General features: G+C 34.3%; 2 protein-coding genes across 2 annotated transcripts; both read right to left on the reverse strand.

Annotated features, from left to right (window-relative positions):
• Nucleotides 1-14,602: 14,602 nt before the first annotated feature.
• On the reverse strand, nt 14,603-18,961 carry LOC129095645 (CD209 antigen-like). Its single transcript, XM_054604170.1, has 7 exons — nt 18,697-18,961; nt 18,288-18,422; nt 17,475-17,573; nt 16,585-17,379; nt 16,241-16,383; nt 15,358-15,467; nt 14,603-15,266 (listed from the first exon to the last, which is right to left on the reverse strand). The coding sequence occupies exons 2-7, from the start codon at nt 18,391-18,393 to the stop codon at nt 15,128-15,130; spliced, it is 1,392 nt and encodes a 463-aa protein (XP_054460145.1). The 5' UTR covers nt 18,394-18,422; nt 18,697-18,961; the 3' UTR covers nt 14,603-15,127.
• Nucleotides 18,962-23,972: 5,011 nt separating this feature from the next.
• Nucleotides 23,973-24,541, reverse strand: LOC129095401 (N-acetylaspartate synthetase-like). Its single transcript, XM_054603823.1, is given in 2 exon segments — nt 23,973-24,313; nt 24,316-24,541. Coding segments are annotated over 2 exon segments (567 nt in total).
• Nucleotides 24,542-27,292: the final 2,751 nt, after the last annotated feature.

A 27,292-nucleotide genomic window follows, 5' to 3' on the forward strand; every position in this document is an offset into this window, starting at 1 on the left:
GCCTGGGGGTTAGGTGTCTCGCTGAAGGACACCTCTGCATGTTGATTGAAGAGGGGTTCGAACCACCAACCTCGTGGTTATGGGATGAGCGCTCTACCTGGCGTGCCACAGCCACCCTTTTGAATAAATTCATAAAAAAGTCATAGTATAGTATGTCGAATAAAGCCTAAGTGTAGTATGTTGAAAAAAAGGTCATAGTATAGTATGTCGAAAAAAGTAAAAAAAAAGGTCATAGTATAGTATGTCGAAAAAAGTCATAGTATATTGTGTTGAAAAAAGTCATAGTATAGTCTGTTGAAGAAAGCCTAAGTATAGTATGTTGAAAAAAGTCATAAAAAGGTCATAGTATAGTATGTCGAAAAAGTCATAAAAAGGTCATAGTATAGTATGTGGAAAAAAGTCAAAAAAAAGGTCATAGTATAGTATGTCGAAAAAAGAAATAGTATATTATGTTGAAAAAAGTCATAGTATAGTCTGTTGAAGAAAGCCTAAGTATAGTATGTTGAAATAAAAAGTATAAAAAAGTCATAGTATAGTATGTCGAAAAAAGTCATAAAAAAAGGTCATAGTATAGTATGTCGAAAAAAGTCATAGTATAGTATGTTGAAGAAAGCCTAAGTATGGTATGTCGAAAAAAGTATAAAAAAAGGTCATAGTATAGTATGTTGAAAAAAGTCAGAGTATAGTATGTTGAAAAAAGTCATAAAAAGGTCATAGTATAGTATGTCGAAAAAGTCATAAAAAGGTCATAGTATAGTATGTTGAAAAAAGTCAGAGTATAGTATGTTGAAGAAAAGTCATAAAAAGGTCATAGTATAGTATGTCGAAAAAAGTCAAAAAAAGGTCATAGTATAGTATGTCGAAAAAAGTCAAAAAAAAGTCATAGTATAGTATGTCGAATAAAGCCTAAGTGTAGTATGTTGAAAAAAAGGTCATAGTATAGTATGTCGAAAAAAGTATGAAAAAAAGGTCATAGTATAGGATGTCGAAAAAAGTCAAAAAAAGTCATAGTATATTATGTTGAAAAAAGTCATAGTATAGTCTGTTGAAGAAAGCCTAAGTATAGTATGTTGAAAAAAAGTCATAAAAAGGTCATAGTATAGTATGTTGAAAAAAGTCAGGGTATAGTATGTTGAAGAAAAGTCATAAAAAGGTCATAGTATAGTATGTTGAAAAAAGTCAGGGGATAGTATGTTGAAGAAAAGTCATAAAAAGGTCATAGTATAGTATGTCAAAAAAAGTTAAAAAAAAGGTCATAGTATAGTATGTCGAAAAAAGTCATAAAAAAGTCATAGTATAGTATGTCGAATAAAGCCTAAGTGTAGTATGTTGAAATAAGGTCATTGTATAGTATGTCGAAAAAAGTATGAAAAAAGGTCATAGTATAGTATATCGAAAAAAGTCAAAAAAAGTCATAGTATATTATGTTGAAAAAAGTCAAGTATAGTCTGTTGAAGAAATAAGTATAGTATGTTGAAAAAAGTCATGAAAAAGGTCATAGTATAGTAAAAAAAAAAGTCATAAAAAGGTCATAGTATAGTAAGTCGAAAAAAGTAAAAAAAAAAGGTCATAGTATAGTATGTCGAAAAAAGTCATAGTATATTATGTTGAAAAAAGTCATAGTATAGTCTGTTGAAGAAAGCCTAAGTATAGTATGTTGAAAAAAAATCATAAAAAGTTCACAGTATAGTATGTTGAAAAAGTCATAGTATAGTATGTTGAAGAAAGCCTAAGTATGGTATGTTGAAAAAAGTTAAAAAAAAGGTCATAGTATAGTATGTTGAAAAAAAAGTCTAAGTATAGTATGTTGAAAAAAAGGTCATAGTATAGTATGTCGAAAAAAAAGTATGAAAAAAGGTCATAGTATAGTATGTCGAAAAAAAAAAAAAGTATAGTATGTTGAAGAAAGTCCTAGTATAGTATGTTGAAAAAAGTAAAAAAAAGGTCATAGTATAGTATGTCGAAAAAAGTCAAAAAAAGTCAAAAAAAGGTCATAGTATGGTATGTCGAAAAAAGTCATAAAAAAAGTCATAGTATAGTATGTCGAATAAAGCCTAAGAATAGTCATGTTGAAAAAAAGGTCATAGTATAGTATGTCGAAAAAAGTATGAAAAAAAGGTCATAGTATAGGATGTCGAAAAAAGTCAAAAAAAGTCATAGTATATTATGTTGAAAAAAGTCATAGTATAGTCTGTTGAAGAAAGCCTAAGTATAGTATGTTGAAAAAAAGTCATAAAAAGGTCATAGTATAGTATGTTGAAAAAAGTCAGGGTATAGTATGTTGAAGAAAAGTCATAAAAAGGTCATAGTATAGTATGTTGAAAAAAGTCAGGGGATAGTATGTTGAAGAAAAGTCATAAAAAGGTCATAGTATAGTATGTCAAAAAAAGTTAAAAAAAAAGGTCATAGTATAGTATGTCGAAAAAAGTCATAAAAAAGTCATAGTATAGTATGTCGAATAAAGCCTAAGTGTAGTATGTTGAAATAAGGTCATTGTATAGTATGTCGAAAAAAGTATGAAAAAAGGTCATAGTATAGTATATCGAAAAAAGTCAAAAAAAGTCATAGTATATTATGTTGAAAAAAGTCATAGTATAGTCTGTTGAAGAAAGCCTAAGTATAGTATGTTGAAAAAAAGTCATAAAAAGGTCATAGTATAGTATGTCGAAAAAGTCATAAAAAGGTCATAGTATAGTAAGTCGAAAAAAGTAAAAAAAAAGGTCATAGTATAGTATGTCGAAAAAAGTCATAGTATATTATGTTGAAAAAAGTCATAGTATAGTCTGTTGAAGAAAAAGTATAGTATGTTGAAAAAAAGTCATAAAAAGTTCATAGTATAGTATGTTGAATAAAGTCTGAGTATAGTATCGAAAAAAAGTAAAAAAGGTCAGAGTATAGTATGTGTCATAGTATAGTATGTTGAAGAAAGCCTAAGTATAGTATGTTGAAAAAAGTCATAGTAAAAAAGGTCATAGTATAGTATGTCGAAAAAAGTCAAAAAAAAGTCATAGTATAGTATGTCGAATAAAGCCTAAGTGTAGTATGTTGAAAAAAAGGTCATAGTATAGTATGTCGAAAAAAGTCAAAAAAAGTCATAGTATAGTATGTTGAAAAAAGTCATAGTATAGTCTGTTGAAGAAAGCCTAAGTATAGTATGTTGAAAAAAAGTCATAAAAAGGTCATAGTATAGTATGTCGAAAAAGTCATAAAAAGGTCATAGTATAGTATGTCGAAAAAAGTCAGAAAAAAGTCATAGTATAGTATGTTGAAAAAAGTCAGAGTATAGTATGTTGAAGAAAAGTCATAAATAGGTCATAGTATAGTTTGTCGAAAAAAGTCAAAAAAAAAGTCATAGTATAGTATGTCGAAAAAAGTCATAAAAAAAGTCATAGTATAGTATGTCGAATAAAGCCTAAGTGTAGTATGTTGAAAAAAAGGTCATAGTATAGTATGTCGAAAAAAGTATGAAAAAAAGGTCATAGTATAGGATGTCGAAAAAAGTCAAAAAAAGTCATAGTATAGTATGTCAAAAAATACGTCATAGTATAGTACTTCAAGAAAAGTAGAAAAAGTCATACTATAGTATGTGAAAAAAAGTAGAAAAAGTCATAGTATAGTATGTTGAAACAGGGAAAGTTTTTCCAAACATTTTTGATGCATGTGGGATTTGAACTTGGATCAAACCAATTTCAGTTCAGAAGACCTGTTCACTACCCATTGAGCTATATCTTTATCTAAGAAATGTTTAAAAAAGTAATAAGTCATAGTATAGTATGTCAAAAAAAGTAGAAAAAGTCATCGTATAGTATGTCGAAAAAAAGTCATAGTATAGTACTTCAAGAAAAGTAGAAAAAGTCATAGTATAGTATGTCGAAGAAAAAGGCACAATATATGTGATCTCAAAAAAAGTAGAAAAAAGTCATAGTATAGTATGTCGAAAAAAAAGTCATCGTATAGTATGTCGAAAAAAGTAGAAAAAAGTCATAGTATAGTATGTCGAATAAAAGTCATAGTATAGTATGTTGAAAAAAAGTCATACTATAGTATGTGAAAAAAAGTAGAAAAAGTCATAGTATAGTATGTCGAAAAAAAAGTCATAGTATAGTATGTCGAAAAAAAGTCATAGTATAGTATGTAAAAAAAAAGTAGAAAAAAGTCATAATAGTATGTCGAAAAATAAGTCATAGTATAGTATGTCGAAAAAAGTAGAAAAAAGTCATAGTATAGTATGTCGAAAAAAAAGTCATAGTATAGTATGTCGAAAAAAAGTCATACTATAGTATGTGAAAAAAAGTAGAAAAAGTCATAGTATAGTATGTCGAAAAAAAAGTCATAGTATAGTATGTGAAAAAAAGTAGAAAAAGTCATAGTATAGTATGTTGAAACGGGGAAAGTTTTTCCAAACATTTTTGATGCATGTGGGATTTGAACTTGGATCAAACCAAAGTTCAGAAGACCTGTTCACTAGTATGAGCTATATCTTTATCTAAGAAAGGTTTAAAAAAGTAATAAGTCATAGTATAGTATGTCAAAAAAAGTAGAAAAAGTCATAGTATAGTATGTCAAAAAAAAGTCATAGTATAGTATTGAAAAAAAAAAGTAGAAAAAGTCATAGTATAGTATGTCGAAAAAAAAGGCACAGTATATGTTATGTCAAAAAAAGTAGAAAAAAGTCATAGTATAGTATGTCCAAAAAAGTAGAAAAAAGTCATAGGATAATATGTCGAAAAAAGTAAAAAAAAGTCATAGTATAGTATGTCGAAAAAAAGTCATAGTATAGTATGTTGAAAAAAAGTCATAGTATAGTATGTGAAAAAAAGTAGAAAAAGTCATAGTATAGTATGTCGAAAAATAAGTCATAGTATAGTACTTCAACAAAAGTAGAAAATGTCATAGTATAGTATGTCGAAAAAAAGGCACAGTATAGTAAGTCAAAAATAGTCATAGTATAATGTCAAAAAAAGTAGAAAAGTCATAGTATAGTATGTCGAAAAAAAGTCATAGTATAGTATGTCGAAAAAAGTCATAGTATAGTATGTGAAAAAAAAAAAGAAAAAAAAAGTCATAGTATAGTATGTCGAAAAATAAGTCATGTATATTGTGTTGAAAAAAGTCATAGTATAGTCTGTTAAAAAAGTCATAGTATAGTATGTTGAAAAAAAAAAAAAGTCATAGTATAGTATGTCAAAAAAAAGTCATAGTATAGTATGTCAAAAAAGTAGAAAATGTCATAGTATAGTATGTCGAAAAAAAAAAAGTCACAGTATAGTATGTCAAAAAAAGTAGAAAAAAGTCATAGTATAGTATAAAAAAAATAAAAAAGTCATGGTATAGTATGTTGAAAAAGTCAAAAAAAGTCATAGTATAGTATGTGAAAAAAAGTAGAAAAAGTCATAGTATAGTATGTTGAAAAAAAGTCATAGTATAGTATGTCAAAAAAAGTAGAAAAAAGTCATAGTATAGTATGTCGAAAAAAAGTCATACTATAGTATGTGAAAAAAAGTAGAAAAAGTCATAGTATAGTATGTCAAGAAAAGTAAAAATGTCATAGTATAGTATGTCGAAAAAAAAGTCATAGTATAGTATGTCAAAAAAAGGAGAAAAAAGTCATAGTATAGTAAGTCGAAAAATAAGTCAGAATATAGTACTTCAAGAAAATTAGAAAAAGTCATAGTATAGTATGTCGAAAAAAAGTCACAGTATATGTTATGTCAAAAAAAGTAGAAAAAAGTCATAGTATAGTATGTTGAAAAAAAAAGTCATAGTATAGTATGTCGAAAAAAAAGTCATAGTATAGTATGTCAAAAAAAAGTCATAGTATAGTATGTCAAAAAAAGTAGAAAAAAGTCATAGTATAGTATGTCGAAAAAAAGTCATAGTATAGTATATTGAAAAAAAAAGTCATGTTATAGTGTGTCAAAAAAAGTAGAAAACAGTCATAGTATAGTATGTTGAAACGGGAAAGTTTTTCCAAACATTTTTGATGCATGTGGGATTTGAACTGGGATCAATCCAATTTCAGTTCAGAAGACCTGTTCACTAGTTGAGCTATATCTTTATCTAAGACAGGTTTAAAAAAGTAATAAGTCATAGTATAGTATGTCAAAAAAAGGCATTGTATAGTATGTTGAAAAAAAGTCAAAAGTATAGTATGTCTGTCAAAAAAAGTAGAAAACAGTCATAGTATAGTATGTCGAAAAAAAAGTCATAGTATAGTATGTTGAAAAAAAGTCATAGTATAGTACTTCAAGAAAAGTAGAAAAAGTCATAGTATAGTATGTCGAAAAAAAAGGCACAGTATATGTTATGTCAAAAAAACTAGAAAAGGTCATAGTATAGTATGTTGAAACGGGAAAGTTTTTCCAAACATTTTTGATGCATGTGGGATTTGAATTGGGATCAAATTGATTTTAGTTCAGGAGACCTGCTCACTACTCGTTCAGCTATATCTTTATCTAAGACAGGTTGAAAAAAGTAATAAGTAATAGTACAGTATGTCAAATAAAAGTAATAGTATCGTATGTCGAAAAAAAAGTCATGGTATAGTATGTTGAAAATAAAATCATTGTATAGTATGTTGAAAAAGAAGAAAAATGTAATCGTATAGTATGTCGAAAAAAAGTCATAGTATAGTACGTCGAAAAAAAGTGATAGTATAGTACGTCAAAAAAAGTAGAAAAAGTCATAGTATAGTATGTCGAAAAAAAAGTCATGGTATAGTATGTCGAAAAAAAAGTTATAGCATAGTATGTCAAAAAAACTAGAAAAAAGTCATAGTATAGTATGTTGAAATCCTATGCATTGACTTTTTTCTGAGATTTTGAATTAAACAGGAAAGTTTTTCCAAACATTTTTGATGCATGTGGGATTTGAATTGGGATCAAATTGATTTTAGTTCAGGAGACCTGCTCACTACTCGTTGAGCTATATCTTTATCTAAGACAGGTTGAAAAAAGTAATAAGTAATAGTACAGTATGTCAAATAAAAGTCATAGTATAGTATGTCGAAAAAAAAGTCATGGTATAGTATGAAAGAAAATAAAATCATAGTATAGTATGTTGAAAAAGAAGAAAAAAGTAATCGTATAGTATGTTGAAAAATAGTCATAGTATAGTACGTCGAAAAAAGTCAGAGTATAGTATGTCGAAAAAACTAGAAAATGTCATAGAATAGTATAGTATGTTAAAATTAATTTTTGCATGTCGGCTTTCTGAAAAGGTGGTTGGATGGTCTGGAGGTTCAAACTATTTTGCGCATGGACCACAGCATCATCGTGATTTCTCGTTTCATGGTTGCGCAGCAGGTGTGGGACAGCAAACTGGTGAGTGCCATTTTCACAAGTATGTCCTTTGGAAAAAGCCGCCGGAGCAGAGGGACAACGCAGTTATCAGGTCCAGCGGATTGATGGTGTTGCTTCTGTCTGTCTCGCTGGACATTTTGAAACTTCTAGCATTTGCATTCAACATCATAAGTTTCATAAAAAAGGCCTTGGGCTGGAAATCTCATCACTGCCCTATGAACACAGGAATTTGAAATATAAAAAAAGAAACCTTCAACATTTATAAAGGAGCACCACATCTCTCTGAAGCTATTGGGCCCCTCCAGTCCGTAAGGGCATCAAAAGCCCAGGACCTGAGTTTTTCTCTGACATGAATTGTATCTTACCAGGAGGGGGCACCACTGGCAAACATATGAGAGCACAAGAACTCACCACTTGTGCCTTTTTTACAGTCATTTGATCTGTTATGCAAACATGAACATGTTGTGACATATGAATAATTCACTCTGAAAGCAAATTTGGAAATCAATTTTTTTAACATCCATTTTCATTCAAACTGAATCATTAACCGCTGAACTGTCTTGGCAATTTATTTTAAAATATTTTTTTCAGGCGCAGTATAGGCTTTATCAAGTGAAAAATGTTTGTATTGCATTTGCTGTGACACAAATATATTGCTTATTTTTACGTCCAGATTACTGAAGTGCGAAATAAACTACATTTTAAATGTATCAGAGTGCCTTTAATTAGGGACCACTTGTCTGTACCTCTAAAGTATTTACACACCTGTCTCAGGGTCTTCCCTTTATTTACCACCAGAAATCTGTAATAAAATAGTATTAATAAGTAAAATACAGCATGTCACTTTTTTGTCACACAATTTACAGGATTACAGCAGCATAGAGTATAGTGCAAACAAGAGACATAGTAAAAAAACAAGATCAAAACAAGTATTATAAATAATTTAAAAAAATCCACAATAACTAAAATATTATATATACAGACAGAATAATTATAATATTGCACAGTGTATTTATATTGCACAGATTTTTAGTGTTGTGTGTTCTACTGGGATGGTAGCACAGAGCTGCACAGAGCTGCCAGGGTGTCCCGCATGGGGTGGGAGGTGTTGTCCATCAGGAATGACAGCTTGGCCATCATCCTCCTGTCTCCCACCACTTCCACTGTATCTAGTGGACACCCCAGGACACAACTGACCTTCCTGACAAGTTTGTTGAGTCTCTTCTTGTCGGCTGTCAAGATGCTGCTGCCCCAGCAGACCACTCCATAAAAGATGACTGATCCCACCACAGAGTCGAAGAAGGTCCCATGAAGTGCTCCCTGCACTCCAAAAGACCTCAGTCTCCTCAGCAGATAGAGTCTGCTCTGACCCTTTTTGTAAAGTACATATGTGTGATCAGTCCAGTCCAGTTTAATGTTCAAGTGAACACCCAGGTACTTATAAGATCTCACAATCTCAAGGTCCATTCCCTGGAAGTTCACCGCTACTGGAGGACAGTGTTTACCCCAGCGGAAGTCCACCACCAGCTCTTTGGTTTTACCAGAGTTGATCTGGAGGCGGTTCCGCTTGCACCATCTTATAAAGTCCTGGTTCAGTTCCCTGTATTCCCTGATCAACAAATAACTTCCTGGCTAAATAAACGGCATAAGTGATTGCAACCTTGTTTCTTGGTGGTTTGTGGCTCCGTTTAGTACTTTGAGAAAAAAATGTGAAGGGAGAAACACATATTTAAGTGAAACTAAACTGGCATACATTTATTTCACATATAATTTAAGGGAAATGTGTTTACAAAACACCAAATCACAGACAATCTTTGTTTTTTTCAAATTTTACAATATAAGCTTTACATCAGAATGTAAATGAATGAGGCATATATTATATTTTACTCTTCTCTTCTGAAATCAAAGGAATATGCTTTGATGGCCTATCTGTAGCACAAACAAGACTATGGGTCTCAATAAAGATTATTGAGACCCTTAGTATTAAACTTTATTGCCAATTTAAGGAATTGTTGACATATTGGGAGATATACTTATTCCTATTAATAACACGTTGCCTTCTATTTAAGATGCATATTTGGTCAATTTCAACTTTTACACAACTGGACCCCTTTCCACTAGCAAATTAAGTGGAATAACTAGACATGCATAATTTATTTATTGGTGATTTGTATTTTATTATTTGTTATCTTTGCTACCAAATTAATGGACTGACAGACAGTGAAGGTCTCAATTTGATAATTCTGACAAATGTTGTCACTTAAAGGGCCTTAAATGTAATTAAATGTAAGGAAAATGTCATCATAACCCAAGGCTCATTGTGCCTCTGTACGGGACAGTGAGTAGGCACAAATCCGTGGATAAAACATGCGTTAAAAAAATGTATGCACAAATAGCAGATCCATCAATATTTTCTTACACAATTTTTTTTCTTACAATGCGAACAAATTTATATTGTCATAGTTTAAGATTTCGCAAGAAGTCATGAAAAAGTCATAGTATAATTTGTATAAATTATAGTATGTCATTGAAAATGTCTAAAGATTCATAGTATAACATTTAAAAAAAAAAAGTAGTATGTTATTGTAAAAAAATCATAACATAGAATGTCACACAGAATAAAATTATGTGGAAAAACAAACAAAAATGTCACTTCATAATAGTTTAATCTGTCATTAAAAGTCTAAGTATAGTATGTCAACAAATGTCTTGTAAAAAAGATGAAAAAAATCATAGAATTGTATTTCAAATAATCATAGCATACAATTAAAAAAATGTGACTAAAATCTCATAGTTTAGTATGTCAAAAAACTGTCATGCAAAACTTCATAGCATATTATGTCGGAAAATGTCATTAAAAAATCATAGTATAGTGTTGTGAAATGTCATGAAAAAAGTTAATAGTATAATTATTAAGTAAAATTATTACATAAATTGTCATAAAAGATGTGGAAAACATCTGTATAGAAAAGTATGAAGAAAATGTCATGAACATATCTCATAACAGATGTCGCTCAGTCATATTATAGTATGTAATAAATGTCAGAGTATAGTGTGTCGAAACATGTCTTGAGATGTGAAAATAGGATGTCATAGATTATGTAAATAAAATCTAATGGTATAGTTTATTGAAATATTTCATGTAAAAGTCTCATAGTATGTTGAAAAATGTCACAAAAAAAGACAAAATAGTATGTCAAAAAAAAACTACAGTTTTTCATAGAAAATGTTAAAAAAGCCATTGTACTGCATGGTGAAAAAAACAGAATAGTATTTCATAAAAGACTTATTTATTTAACATAGTATAGTGTGACAGAAAAAAATGCTTTGTTTAATTATTGTATTTCATTAAAAGTCATTATATAGATAGTCAGAAAATGTCTTAAAAGGTCATAAAATAGTACATCGAAATAATGTCATTGAAAAATCATAGTGCAGTATGTTGAAAAATATGAAAAAATCATAATGGGATATGTCAAAAAAAATCCTAGCATAACACATCATAAAGGATGACAAAGAAAATCTCAAAGTATTGTATGTCATAAAAAATCATGGAATATTCTCTTCAAAAAGGACATTAAGAAAAATCATGTATAGTATGTTGAAAAAAAAAAGATGTAGATGAAATGTCAAAGTAAAGTCTTAACCATGTCACAAAGTCATAATGTAGTACGCCATAAAAAGAAGTATGTCAAAAAAAGTCATAGTATATTAGGTCAAAACATGTCTGAAAAAAGTTATAGTACGTATATATTTAATCACAAGTAAAAACAGAACAATAGACTCAAAAGCATGGTTCATTGTATCAATGTCACATGCATTACTTTTTATGTGACATTACTGGGTCTAATAGCTGTCGCTTTAAAACCGTTGTGTATTTATTTTTATTCACCCTCCCATCTCTACTGTGACTTCCTGTTTGGCTCTTGCCAAAGATTCAGACCACTTTCAAAAAACATCTCAATACAAATTCTGATCCAGAACTAGTTTGTAATTCACACAATCTGCCCTGTCTGTAGCAATCACATGATTTTAGACCTGATAACCTACTAAAGCTCTGGACCAGACCAAAGAAAAAGAATGAAAAGATGTAAACACTGTCTGAAGAATAATAAATCAGCACCGAAGTCCTAATTATGCTGACTTCCTTCCACACACATCTCTTCGTCTCCTCTGCCTCTCGTTCATCTCGTCTCTTGTTGTTGTCCATGGTTTAGTCCTGGTAAGTTTGCACCAGCAGCCACATCAGCAGCACAGTGATTAAGACGATCATGAAGTTGAGGAACAGCTCCAAAAGGCACATAGCTGTTCTACACAGCTTCAATGACTTGTTTTCATGAAATATTCAACATACATGCTAAACTATGACAATGAACTATGACTATGACACTATGACTATGAAATTTGAAATATAAGCAATTTTTTTTCATGACATTTTTTTTCCCAACATGCTATACAATTACTTTTTTCGGCACGCTATACTATGACTTTTTAAGGAAGGCTATATAGTATGACTTTTTTCGACATTCTATAATGGCTTTTTATTTTTTTTACTTCTTTCGAAATGCTATTGTATGACTTTTTTCAACATGCTACACTACGACTTTTTTATGACTTTTTTTGACATGCTAAAACATAACTTTTGACATGCTAAAACCTAACCCTTCTTTGATATACTATACTTTGACTTTGACATAAAATGTTTTGAAATACTATATTGTTACTTTTTTCATTACATTTTTTGACACACTTTACTATGACTGTTCAATCACATTTTTCAACAAAAAATCTGTGATATTTTTGGACGTACGATATTATGCCTTTATTCATTGAATTTTCGACATACTATACTATGACTTTTATTCAAAGTTTTTGCAATACGATACCATGTTTTTTTTTTCACGAAAATGTTCCCCATTAATTACGATTTTGAAAAGTTTGCCACATTGTATACTATGATTTTTATACACGTAAACCCTTTTAAGCCTCGTTTCTTTTTTAATGAAATTTTCAACTTGGTATACTTTGAAATTTTTCATGAATTTGTGTGGGTTAGGTTTAATAATAATTTTCGACATACTATACTAGGACCTTTTTCATATGGGTAGCAGTTACTTTAATAGTGAAGCTTGTAGTGTCTATTTTAAACATTGTAAAAGGAGATGCATTTTTATGATCTTGAAATCCAAAGGGTTTAATGGAGTTAACATTTTATTTTTGATACATCTCTAAAAGGAAGAGACTTTACCTTTTGGTGTCAGTGTACATGGAACTGCTCCCACTCAGCAGTTTGGCCAAACTGAGAACTTACCACCTACTTGCTTGAGTGGGTGGGGGAGTAAATATTCTAGATGGTCAAACCTTGTTCTGATTGTCAAGTATTGTGGAACTTGTAAAAAGAAGAAAAAAAAAAGTATTGCTTTTTCTAGATTTTCAAATTTCATTACCTTACTTCCTAAAGTTTTTGTTATTAAATTGACATAGCCATGCTACCATTGCATTGGTTGCAATGGGCAGAGCCATTGCCAAAGTAAAAGTCACAGAACAGAGGGCTCAAGCATTAATGAGCAAAAGAAAAGTGTAGGATGTAAGAAAGAGAAAAGGAATGATAGCTAAAATGGAATTAGACTGAAAAAACAGATCAATTGAAGAATATGAGCTTAGGTACCTAATTTAATTTACTTATAAACACATTTTCCTGCTGTGAATTAACCTAAGGCAAACATTTATTTACTAAAACATAGTTGTACTCTACCTTAGTTTGAATGATTTTGTACACAGACCTTGAAACTGAAAAAGTCCAAATTAAAATTGACTTTATAACTAATATAATTAACTATGTTCATGTCGGGCATAAGAATTAACTCTGTTGTAGTTGTTGTTGTTGTTTTATAAAACGAATGCAAATATGGACACATACCAACCAGGTTAACATTGTTTTCAGAGAAGAACAGACAGTCAAAATTGGAGGCCAATATCATTTGTTTCGAGTCACTCTAGTCTAGTCTTCAAGTGCCAAAAAACTAGATCCTACTTTTACATAATGCAACACAATACTGCCTTACATTAGATCTTTCGAGCCTCCAAATTACTCACTTCTGCCAAACAGAGTCACAACTTTGGCTTTTTGTCACATGGCAAAATTACCCTGATGACATCATTGTTTTTTCAAAGTATGGTTGAGTGAATTATAGTGATTAGCAATGTTGTTGCTGCTGTTGCTTTTTTAAATGGCATGGTGCCTTTGCTGTGAATATCAATCAAAGCTTGTTTGTTTTCCTAAAAGGATCTAAGGAGGAAGATAATGGAGGGAACACCTACAGCACTGAGGGAGAAGTGAGGACACATACTTCTGCTAATGTGAAGGCGGTCTGAAGAGGAATGAGTGGGACTTCTCGCTATGGACTGCCAGACCAAATGCTTGAAGACATACAGGCAACAATATGACAGACTCAACCTCTTTGTAATGTTATACTGTTTTATTTTACATTGCTGTAGATGGTGATTCTCATGTTTATTTAAAAGAACATACTTGGGTTTAAAGGCGTTGAATTTGACATTCTGAGCACTGATATAGCAGCACACAACTATTGTCTAGTGGATTAATGTCTCTCTGAGCAGAGAATGAAGTCACTTCCTCAAACTGGTCATTTGTATATCAATTACTTACCGTGTGTTACCTTGATTTCTTTAAGAAAACTGTGTTTCTCTTGCATGCCTCCACATTGAACAAAGATAGACGGAGGACACTGTTTATGCTGTAGTGTTTTTCAATAGTAAGGTGTTAGCAAACATTTGGGATGAAGTACGCATACAACTGGATACATTAGACAGTATTACACTGCAGGAGTTGTTTGAGAATTTGTGAACCAATGCTTTGATATAGTTTTGCAGGTGTTAAAAGTGGCCCCCATTTACTTCTATTCTTCAAGACTTTTCTCAGTTTTTGTGTTCTTCGTTCCCATTAGAGGCATGCAAGAAAAACTGTTTTTTTCACGAATTCAAGAAAACACGGGTAAGGAAATTGATAAATGATCATGGAATTTTTGAGGGTGAAGTATTCCCTTAACTAACAAGGCAATACACACAAATACTTGACATTCACTTACCTAATCAATAACCTGGATCACATGAGTCACTACTGATTAATGTCTGGCATTTGTTTCACAATATCACCTTTTCAAAGGATGGTGCTAGAGGGCCTTAAAAAGGGCAATAATCAGTCTAATAACTCTAGCTTTAGGTGTGCAAATTACTGGAGCGTATACCACCTCTGAGTGAAATTCATTACACGAGTGGCACAAGGTGAAATATTTATTCAAAAATCATAAAAAATTTGTGTTATTAATTGAAATGCGTTTATAAGAATATATAATAAGCAAAAAGCATTTTAATTGCAATGCAAGCAGCTTTTTTTCATGTCACAATTTACAGAAAATACAGATTGAATGGTCGTGGATAATGTGTGAACTTCATACTCCCTAGACTGGTCACACAAGAAGTCACAACTGAATGCAAAAAAAGCCAAAATTAGTAAATTAAGGAATATCTCACACGTACCATGTTTGCCTCTCTTTTAGCTGTTGTCTTTTAGCATTTTAAAGCAAGCTCAAACTCCATAAATGAGTTGTCCCCCATTATTGTTTCTATAGCAAGTAAATATATCTATGAAAATCTCATCCCCCTTTGAACCAAGCCGGTTCCTCATTAAAAAGACAGTTTGCACCAGCACAAAATAGGCCATCTGCTAAATTTAACTTTATAATGATCATCAGACAGTCGCCGGCATGGCTAGCCAGACCTTGATACCTCTCTGTACATGTTAACTACATCTCACAGATGAACTGTTGTTCTAGGTTACAGTTCTCATCATTCCAGTCGCCCTTTCCTGTCTTACGGTGCCAGAACTCCACACAGTCCTGGTTCCTCCCGTTAAAGCTGTTGGGCTGGTCTTTACCCCAGAACCTGCAGGACACAGAGAGATATCCCTAATAAGAATAAATACTACTCTATCCTGCCCTCACAGGTTTCAAGATATATGAGCGTAGTTTCTTACGTTGTGGTCAGTGGTGTCCCATCTACCCATTTCCACTGCCCTTCTATTCCTTCATCCGTCAACCCAATCCAGACTTCTTTTTCATGTGAATACAAGCCATTGATGAAGAGCTTTGAAGGAAGAGACATAAAAATAAAGTTATTGCAGGAGTTTCCCACAAATAAAGTAACATCAAGTCATGCCGTGTACATTTACTGTTTGGGTTAAGCAGAATAAATGTATTAAAGTTGCAATAATAAATATTTTTATATTAACAGTGGATGAAATTATGTTATGAATGAAGCAGTTGGTGAAGACCAAAAACAGAGATAAAAGAGAGGAAATATTAGACATTGTGGGGTAGACAAAGAATCTGAGTTTGCTGGGTATTAATTGTTTTTAAACACTTTTGCCATATAAACTTGGTAAGGTTATGTCAATGCTGAGTTTACAAATTATTCCACTGGCCCAGATAGGCCAAAAAAACACTCAATGCGGCTTTTACTACAAGTTCCAGTAGTGTTTCTCTGTATGAAATTGAAGTGAGACTGTAATCTGTAATTTTTTTTTTAAATGTAGATGTCCTGCCAAAACTTATTTTTGTTTAAGGAGAACTAAACCAAAACAGTAAAGTTGCAGGTAGTACAATCAAAATAATGATCAGAAAGATGCTTAAAATCTTTGTGGAGGTGAGCTGTAGAATGAGAATGGTGATCACTTTTTGTGGGTTAATCAGTATGAGTGACACCTTTTACATTACACATGGTAAATTGATCCATTGGTAAAGGTCCAGTGTGCAGGCTTTACTGGCGTCTAGTGGTAGGGTTGCAGATTGCAATACACTTCCTCCCGTTTCTCACTCACAGTCATGCAGATACAGACCAATGCAAATAACTAAACAAACCATTTCCTCTTGACTTTTTATGATTGCTAGGTCTGCGCCTTTGCTTTGACAGTAGACTCTGCCCCCACTCCAGGTTTGGTTGCCAGCAGAGGTGAAGTAGCAGCTGTGCTGAAACTTTGTCCATCCAGTGGGGCACTTCCTAGCTGAAAATGCAAACATTTTTATTGATCAAGTAGTGTCTAAAAGTGAGTTTTGATTTGTTTTTGATTAAATGGCACTGAACATTCCAGCTTTTTCCAGCATGATTTTAACAAGAAGGCGACATGCATTTTGACAGATGAGAAAAATTTTGCAATATGAAGCACGCTAAATAGGTATCTTTTGTCTTAATTCTTGCCGCTTACCTGGGGCTATTTTCTTCAGTTTCTCCACCTCCACCTGTAGCGTGTCCCGCTCAGTTGTCAGGTTGTCATTTTTCATCTTCAACTGGTCTCTCTCCACAGTTGCAATTTTGCAACTGCTTTCAAGCTCTTCTTTTTCCTGAACCAAGGACGTGTAAGAATCCCGCAGCTCATCTGTCGCTTTTACCAGTAGGTTGTAAGTTGCCTGTAGAGTCTCTTTTGATATTGTCAGGTTGTGGTGACTGCTTTCTACCTTCTCTTTCTGACTGCTAGAGAAGTTGTATTTGTCCTGCAAATGCTCTACCTTCTTAATCAATTCATTGTAACTCAACTGCAGATGCTCTTTTGATCTGGTTAAATTATTGAATTTGTTCTGTAAATTGTCCCTGTCTTTGGTGATTGAGTCATAACTGGCCTGTACCTCATTTCTGCGTTTGAACACTGAATCATATTCTTTTTGCAACAAGTCTTTGGTTGTAGACAAAGCATTATTATTTGTCTGTAACTGGGCTTTACTGGCTTTTAGCTGTTCTATTTCTTTGCTGAAAGCAGCGTTACTGGCCTGTAACTGGCTTTGGCTAAGTTGAAGTTTGTTTTTTTCTTCCATCAGTAAATTGTTATTGGTCTGTATTTGGTCTCTCCTTCTAGATAAGTAATCATTATTTTGCTCTAACTGTTTACGGCTGGTCACAAGCACGTTTTTATCATTTTGCACGGTCTTCAGGTTCTCCCGTAGTTTCTCTCTCTCGTTACTCGCAGCTTTTAGGTTGTTCTGATGGTCTTGCTCTACTTTTTGGTCTGCGGAAGATGAGAGATATCGGTAAATCATTGATTTTACCATGACACCAGAAAATGTGGTTATTTGACAGTGAAAAGAAAAGAGGTAGGCTCACAGTGGACACTCTGACCTATGACCCCAGCCAACAGGAGAGCACACAGCAGTCCAAGAACAACTGTTGCAGCCCTGAAAGGGCTGTTTCTCAATGCATAAACTGAAAAACAAACAGAATATTAAAATCGCTGAAGTGTTTTGTGGAACTTGTGGTTCAATTCAATTCAATTCAATTCAATTTATTTTGTATAGCCCAAAATCACAAATTTGCCTCAGAGGGCTTTACAATCTGTACATGCGACATCCTCTGTCCCGGAACCCTCATTGGTTTCATTTGTAATACAGTATTGAGTGGTGTTGCAAAATACTATACAAAACATTAATTTCAATCCAAAGCAATTACAAATTGGTTATGAAAAATTTATATTGAGAGTCAAATAATTGAAAAATCATAATGCATTCTATAAATCCTATATTAGTAAATCCTGCTGAGTGATTTGCAACTTTGCCCTCATAGACCTGATGTATATCTCAATAAAAAACACCATGGCAAAATTACTGATGGATGACAGTTTTCTGTATTGTCTCATGATAGTCCTATTGTCATGTAGACGTAGCTCGGTTAGCTTCTTTTGTCTCAGTGATTTTTAACAATTTTTATAATAACCTGCCGAAATGTCTGCTGCCCCTGCTAGCTGTTGCCAAAAACATGGTTAAAGTTTGAACTGTTAAGCGTTTAAAAGTTGTAATTAATGCTCATTCTTGTGCCTTTCCAAATATAAGGTTACTATAATGTCTTATTTCAGCTTATTATCTAATGCTTTAAATTATTTATATTGGCACATCATTTGGAATGAAGTTCTCATCTTATTACCTGAATACCGGAGCTTGCTGCCATCTCCAAAAAGTTGGCTATATCCAACTTTACTGTTTTCGAAATCCATGTTTGTCACTGTAGAGGAGTGGTACTCGACAGCCATCTTTGCATTTGATTCATGAGCTCGTCTTACTATTACAAAAAATTAAATAAAAAAACAGTAGTATTAGCTTCTGAAATAACTGAGTTTTTCCGATAATGTTACAAAAGATCTGTTCCCTATCAATTATTTCAATCAGTATGTTACTATCTTGACATAAAGAGGATACTTCAGACTTTGCATTACCTTTACCAGGATTGAAACATCTGCAAGTGTTTTATAGTGTTTTTGTAGTGCAACACTAAAAAAAAACAAATTTAGACCTTAAATACTATGAATGTAAGATATAAACAAAGTAAACCTTACCTGAGCTTGTAAATATGATGACACAGTGAAAGAATTTGAAATATGAAGTAAATCTTGGCGAGTAAAACCTAACCTACTGACTTTCTGCAACTTCACCCTGCAAACACATCACACTTGTGATTCAATAAGTGCCACACTGACTTGCAAGTAGGGAAGAAGTTGAGGGTTTGTCAGTAGGCTGAGGGTGAGCCTCCCACCTTCCTAATTGCTGGTGAGGTGGCCAAAAAAATCAGATGAAGGTTCAATCTGACGGGGTAGGTTGAAATGAAACTTTTGTCCCTCCAAGATTAAACTCAACACCGGTGCATCATAAACACATTTTGAACCAGACATAAGGAACTCATAAGTAAAATTAGTTTGTGTTTGGTTGGAATCAACCCTTGATCTACATAGAGCAAAAGCAATTATTTGCCAATTTCCCAACATGAAACACATCTTGACATGAACATATATGAGGAACAACAGATTTCACAAAACACAAAGATGCTGAACATGCAGTTTTCATATCATCATACTGTGGAACAGTCTGAGTCAGTTTGATTACTCAAGTTTAGTTCCAGCATGCCATTTTCATCAAAATATTGTGCACCGGGCTGGTAAATCCATGTTATGTATACTTTATTCAACCGTCTTGTTATCATAATGAAAACAGCATGCGTATTTTTGGTAACACTTGCCCATGCCTATGATGCATTATATACATACTCTTAAAATGTGCTGAATCAAATCATTAAAACAATGCAAGAAAAACACACAAAACATTGTCAAAATATTTTTTTACTTCATTCAAAGCAAACAATGATCGCCTAAAGTAACTTATTATCACATCACAATGCATTATTTCAGTTATCATTATGCATTAGAAAGGTTACAATGTATAACAACTATGGGAATTATAATACACTATGATCCTTGCAAAAAAAACACTGCATACACCCTCAGAGGCCTCTATATTTGAAAAAGCCTCACTAAGCTAATTTCTGTGTATCACAAAAACAACACAATATTAACAGTTGGCTTTAGAACGATGCAAGCAGGAGCTAACATTTCAAAAGCCCCAATGTGTCCATTTGTCAGGCTTTCAACAACTCTGCTTAGTCAGGTTCCTGTGTAAATATCACATGCTATGTAGACGATACAGCAAAACAGAAGTCTCTATAGGACGCTTACCATACTGAACGCATTTAGAGACACTGCTAGTAAATTCACAGCTGCCCTAAGGAACGTGAGTGTGCGACTGCTGCCTTGTTCTCCCATCCGTCCCAAACTCAACCCCACAGCACACCCTGGACCACAGTGGCAGGATGTGACCCCCATTCATATTCATTTTTTATTACATTTCTGCTTTATGTTTCATCAAAGAAAAATAAGCAATGTCTTAATCAAATTCAAACATTCTGCAAGACCATGGACTTTTAAGCACCCAAATGGACATATTAGGAAATCACTGAAGTGTTCCAGGCACTTTCAAAAGGCAAGTTACAGTTCATAAACAACTTTGAGGTACATTTTTGTGTTTACTTTGGAACAAAGGACTCCAACACTGCAAGCATTGAAAAACAATACATTTTTTAACTCTTTATGTTTTGCACAATATCAAAATAAAAATTCTATCAGCAACCAACTTCAAACTATTTAAACTTGCATCTCAGCAGACCTAATGCAAAAGCCACAGGCAACATCTTCCGATACAAAACATAGCGTCCCTCAACAGCTCCATGGAAAAAAGTCTTAGCTACCACTCACTTCACCAGCATACATTGATGGTCGATGCTTGTTTATGACCTGTGTGAGACAGTCCCTCTTACCTACATGTATGTATCTGTAAGTACTGTACCAGTACACAAAAATGTAAAATGTGAAGAATCACACTGTACATTGCTAATCATAATCTAAAGAGTTACCCTGTGTTCTGTGTATTTAGTCTATCTCTTTCGTGATGTTAGGTCAGTGATGTTGTAGTGATCCATAGTCAGTCTGTCTCACAGTGTGCTCATTTGCATATTCATGTGTTTCTGTACCTAGCTGCAGGCAAAGGCTCTCCCACGGGACAAAACATTTAAATTAAATTCAGCTGCACAAAAAGGTTAAATGCTAGGTAAAGTAAATGTTAGGATGCAAATAGATAGCTGTAGAAATGTTTCATTCTATAGTGTGGTCATTTGTGTATCTTTTGAAGGACTTGGGAGGATAAAATACAAGCTACGGTACCATAAAAGACAGAAATCTTCCCCCAGCTGCTGAGGATCTTGGTGGTGAGTAAGTCAACTGAAGAGCAACTAAGAGGAAGTGAGCAGTTGACAGAGCTGGGATCAACTGCTACACCCTTCTATTATCTCATGCAACCACTTGTGTTTTCAAGATCGGTTGATATCTAAGAAATAGCCTCAGACAAAGAACAATGAATACACAGAGATGAACTCACAATGGAATATAGAGAAGGCATTGATCATCAAGGGATGAAAGTTTTGTGGTTCATTTGAATGTTACACTGATCGATAACAGAGTAAAGGCTTAAAATAGAAAAGCCTGCAGGGCTTTATGAATATTAGCAAAGCCGTGCAAATGAGTGATTCACGGCCCCCCGAAACATGCGGTGCAGGGTATGAAGGAAGTGGTGGCAAAGGGGTCTATTGAAAGACGCTATTGAGTTGCCTTACAGGAAAACAATTATTTTTTGAGTCAAAATATCTTGGCAACTCCCTCTTTGATTTTGCAAGTTTGTTTTGTTATGTAAGGCATTAATAGCATCAGAGACAATTACAGATATCAATAAATTAATTGCTGAACTACCCCGTTTAATACCAGCCACTGCGGTCATAGACATGCTATATAAATATATGTTATATACTTAATATGTTATGAAAATATATACATATTAAGGCATTTCAAATGGAATCAAAACTTAATTAGAATTTAAAAGGTACTGAAATAAAATGTATTGCTACTTAGACACAAATTGGACGGTTCATAGCATGTTATGGCCTACTTAATGTGCTTAGGGGTACACAGGCAGTAACACAACTATTTGAGAAAAACCCTTGACAAAAGTTGAAACTAAATGAAAGGCAGCTGGAACACTTGAGCACAATAAGTAACATTTATTGATGACACACTGATTAACAGAAATAAACCCAACTTAAATGGAAGCATGGACGTCAGGGTCTCTAAGGCCAAAATAATAAACAAAACCCCCACACTTTCCTACAGAAAGAAAATGAAACACATTACTGAGCTCCCTAGCTGACTAAAAAACAGAAGACAACAGAAATAACAACTTAAATGACAGAGAACCCCTACACAGCTTCCCCAAAATTACCCAGACCGGTTACTAACAAACCTCCCCACCAACAACCCAGCCCAAAACAGAGGGTAACAGTAAGGCATTTCAAATGGAATCAAAACTTAATTAGAATTTAAAAGGTACTGAAATAAAATGTTTTGCTTCTTACACAAAATTTGGACTGTTATCACATAACATCTAAAATGAAAAGTCAAACAACTCATATAGGTTTGCTTCCTCACCTGACTCAAATTATTGTTCTCTTACGTAGCACCAGCAAGGTGCCATCCTTTGAGAGCGCCCTCCAAAACCCACAGAAAAACAATCTAAATGAGCTTTGTCTGGCCTGCCACCTCTACCAGTAAGGATAGTTAAAAGAACACTGTTTAACATTTTAAAGGATTTATTGGCAGAAATGGAATATAATATTCAGAACTTTGTTTTCATTAGTGTATAATTTATAATGACTTGAAACTAAGAATTGTTGTTTTCATTAGCTTAGAAAAAGCCATTTATATCTACATAGGTAGCGGGTCCTCTTGAACCTCCATGTTTCAACAGCAGCCCAAAGCGGACAAACTTAACACTGGAGCCTTTTGCTTTTTTGACATTACCTTAAGGTAGGGTTGGGTACCTAAACTCGGTATAAAACGAGAACTGGTGCAAAATTATGGAAGTATGGACTATTTATAACCGCTGCCGTTACTGGCGCATTTTATAAGTATTTTTTAATGTTGTGTGTCATTTATTATCAGCTTTCTCTGCCGGGCTGAGCTCCTCCAACTACACACAGACACAAGCGCACACACACAAAGCGGTGGTGACTGTGAAGTGAACCAGGTGAAGTGAAGATTACACGAGTTGACGACGACTATGCCTGTTACTGTAAGTGCAATAAGAGCAAATACTTTAGCAGTACACCTGTTTTAACATTACTTGAAGGCCCCCGTAGTTCTTCAAAACACTTTTGAAACTGCAGTAACGTGAGCCACAAGCTGTGTCCCAATCCAGCGGCTGCATCCTTCGGAGGGTGCATCTGTAGACCGATTACGTCACAGCGGCTGCGATGAGGCTGTCCCATTTCGTCGACTCCTTCTAATGCGGCCGACAAATGCAGCCTAGTTTTCCAGATTCGGATACAACTGATGGATCCTTCACGGCCCAACATATCCCAAGATTCATTGCGTGCCAGTGAAGTTGATTTTTTTTTTTTTTTTTGACATGGCGACTAGTGGACCAGCAATGGGAGAATTCACATTTAAATATAATTATTGGGGTTTAACTCATGTTAATATTTACAGATACAAGTGTTAAAACTAAAAACAAGGGACCTGATCAGATCACACTTATGTTAAAATTATCGGTTAATTTACGTGACGCTATTAATTAACCAGCTGACCCTACCGAGAGCCGCTGCGCTATTTACAGCAGCTCGTCCATTTTAATATTTGAACTTTTTTATACTCTTTTATGACGACCGCAGCTGGTTGCTAGGAGACGGGAGCGGCAAAAGGGTGAGGGTGCTAAAAGCTGGTGACGCGAACAAGAAATCATTTGTGGACCAGACCGTCATTCCGGGGACCGCTCGGACCAGCCTTCACGGTATTCAAAGGACCCGGCCGACATAGACCGCGAAGGCTGGGTCCTCCGAAGGCTGCATCCGCTGGATTGGGACACAGCCACAGAGTGCAAAACCATGATACCGCCAGCCGTTCTTCCGTTGCTCCTAAAGTAGTGTAATGATGCTAAGGATGGCCACTGAGTGAGGCAAACGGTGTTACAATGGTTTTGCACTTGGAAGCTTGCGTTACTGCCATCTTGGAAAGGTAAAGTTAATGGAAGGGTATTCAGATGGCTGCAATCTGCAATAACACTGCTAGATGCCAAAATCCTACAAACTGTCCGTTTAAGGGTAAGAAAGATTGTAGCCATGGTTAAAAGAAGATTTGTCTAAAATAGTTAATTCAGTTAAGTCGTCTGCACTCCCACTAAGTCAGTGCTGTCCATTTACAGTGATCTTGCTATTTTGCACATTGAGTTTGTAATGATGATGACGGACCCTGTAGAAAATTCGTTCCAGTAAGCTACATCTCGCACCGGGTGTGACGTACCCGTTAGTGAACCCCACACAGTGGAAGCCCAGACGCCGGTAGAGCTGGTGGGCCGCGGCCGTGTACGCTGTGGTTCCCAGGACAACAGAGGAATATCTGTGAGTGACAGCAAACTCAACCACCTTTTGTCCCAGCGCCACGCCAACTCCACACCGCCGACAGCTCCGGTCAACAGACATCCGCTGCAGCTCGACTGCACCTCCTGGCTTCTGCTTCATAAATGAATCTTACTTGTCATAGCTGTATAGAGCAGGAGGCTCTCAGGGTGATGTCTCAAGCCTCTGAAGGCAGTGTCTGCTACCATCTCCATCAGCCCTTCATAAAAGATCTGCTGCACTTCCAGTTTGTCTGCCAGCTCAAACTCACGCACAACTATAGTTTGAAGTCCATTATGGCCTTTTATTTTTTTGAAATATTTTTGGACATTCTTTCGCTGTGTTGTTTCCTCCATAACTTTAACAGGAGAAAGAAATTGAAGAAATGTATGGGAGAGCAATAGATGTCATGTGTACAGAATGAACAACATAATAGAGTTACAAAATATGCAATGCATATGACATAAATATGGATATAGTAGAATTATTATAATGCTGAGAGGATAATGGTATAGGGAATAGTAATAGTAATCTGACTAATAATAATAATTGTATTAGCATTGGGTGTCAGCCGGGCCATGGCAGAAGGCACGACCCACCACGTCTTTAAAAATATGCGATTCCGATGCAGAGGTTGCATTTACTAGTGGCTGAGTTCCAGTAGCTGAAAATGCATGCATGGTGTCTCTCATAGTAAAAGAGCACCCTACAATGAACTACATAAAGCATTACCAACAAACCATAAAAAGATCTATGCTATAAACACCATCCCATGCCAGGTGACTTCAATATAAGTAGGATATCTGAAACATCTAAAGTGCAGGTGATCTTATGAATTAATGACCGATGGCTTTGGGTCAAATCCTGTTTTTACCATGTTCTTCTTTTTTAAAGAGGACCATCACACAGACATTTAGAAATGCATTTAATCTTAAAGTTTACAACATCTGTCTCTTAAAATTTACAACACTATAAGATTACATAACTGAAGTATGCCAAAAGCCCTCTGAAAAATTGGCAGAAGGATGACCAGAAGGGCAGAGCACCTCTGGGGAACGTCCCGGAGGTCAACGATGTTGAGAAGGCAGCAGGTACAGTACAATGATTTAATAAAGAAAGTAATCCAAAAACAGACATGCAACAGGAGATAATGCAAAAAAACTTAGAATGCAAAACACTGAGGAAAACTAAACACAAGGAGCAAGGCTAGAAAGTAGACACCAGCATCTTATACAGATGACCTGACACAGGAACAGAGAAACACACAGACTAAATACAAATTAGGCTAATCAACTAAAGAAATACAGGTGTGATAGAAAAAAGACGGGAAAAATGCTTGATGCAACAAGACATCACTGGAACTGAGTTGCGTTAGCCTGCCTTAGTCTCAGTGTTTCTATTGCAGTTCATTTGTTGTTCAATCTTGAGAGTTTTTTTCAAGCTCTTTTCTTTTGAAATAAAATGGTGGCAACACCCTTCAGTGCTAAGCATCTGCTTTATAAGCACTGTTAGCAGAGTGTTGTATGCCTGATGTGCGATCTCGACGGCTCACATTGGATAGTTTCACGTCATTGTTAGGATAAGCTTACAAAACTGGGACCTAAAAATATTTTTTCCTGGCTGCTGATAAATAATCAATTTGTCAAATGATCCCTCTCATGGCTGGAAGTGCAATAAATGTAATGTGTACAGAACAAATAACATAATAGAAGAACAACATAGTCAATCCATATGACATAAATAATACATATGAGAGTAATTATAGCAGTAGTAGCAACAATAATAGCCGAACAATAACAGACAGACTGAATCTGGCCGCACATCATATTTGATAAGAACCTCAACAAATGATTCAGAGAAACTCTTAATCCAACACTAAACTTCATATTCTTAAAGAATTATAATGGCAAATAATACAACCAGGCTTTGAATCAGTCTAACAAAGAAAATACCCAACACCAACTGTTTCTATGTTGGCTCGAGGTTTAAGACTAAGCCACAAAGGTTTATCCATGAGCACCACAAAGGGATGTAGCTAATTGAATGCAGTCATTTTATTACAATTTCTGCAGTATAAAAATAGGCCGTGGCAGTGACGGCAGAAGGCGACGGGCTGGGTGGAGATGGGAAAACTAGCGGGGAGTGACTCACTTCTGATTTGAGAACTCTGAAAAGGTCTGATGAGATGAAAAAGAATCAGTGTACATCAGACAAGGCCAAGCATGCCAAATGTGACATGAGGGTGGGATCAGTTGGTTTCTATATTTAATATGCGATGACACCTTTTGGTTGTGATACTTGGGATATGATACTGACACAAATGTTGGAGTGGAGGAAAGCATGAATGAAGGGCTTAAACCAGAGATGGAGATAAAAAACTGGATGGACCATCGAACATTTGATAACAGGAAGACGATTCAAGGATCATTATCTGTAACACTTTCAGTGTGATCTGACTGACAGAGCTCTGAAAGGCACTTCACGGAAAAAAACTTGACTGGCTCCTTTACATGCAATTGTGTAACAGCACTGTCTGCATAGACATACTTTATCAGTATCTTAAATCTTAAGAAAAACCTTAGGTAAAAACCAAACATTGTATAATAATAAAAGCAAAAATGTTTAGCATGTAAAACTAAAATCACTAATGAACTGTATATAGCTGTTAAAATGTTCCCTTAAAAATACAAAACCACAAACACAAATACACCCACACATATTCTCTTCGCCTTCATCTCTCATTCCTTTTGCAATATACATACTATGAGAACATGCTGCCTTCCACTCAGTTTTTTCAACACTCACTTTTCCTATGATACCTATTCCCACTATCACAGTTATTCAAATTTATTTAACCATATTATTCGATATGGTACTCTCCTTAGCATTTATCCAAATACAAAATCAACAATTGTAAAATGTATTTATATGGTGTAGAATTTCTCTATTGTGAAGTAATAAACAACACATTTTTAATGGGATTAAACAAACAAGATATAACCTACTTTAGAGGTGCTAGAAGGCATGGTTTTGTTTCCTTCAGACAAAGAAAGACTAGCTGCCCTCAATTCCGAGTCTCTGTGCTAAGCTAAGCTAACAGGCTGCTG

Source organism: Anoplopoma fimbria, chromosome 9 (assembly GCF_027596085.1).
Source record: "Anoplopoma fimbria isolate UVic2021 breed Golden Eagle Sablefish chromosome 9, Afim_UVic_2022, whole genome shotgun sequence".
Classification (NCBI taxonomy): Eukaryota; Metazoa; Chordata; class Actinopteri; order Perciformes; family Anoplopomatidae; genus Anoplopoma; species Anoplopoma fimbria.

Coding starts and splice junctions, on each gene's coding strand:
- LOC129095645 (XM_054604170.1), bottom strand. CDS start 18,393: ATGGCTGTCGAGTACCACTCCTCTACAGTGACAAACATGGATTTCGAA. Junction 17,574..18,287: donor CAGCAAGCTCCGGTATTCAG/GTAATAAGATGA, acceptor TTTGTTTTTCAG/TTTATGCATTGAGAAACAGC. Junction 15,267..15,357: donor GGGACACCACTGACCACAAC/GTAAGAAACTAC, acceptor TGTGTCCTGCAG/GTTCTGGGGTAAAGACCAGC.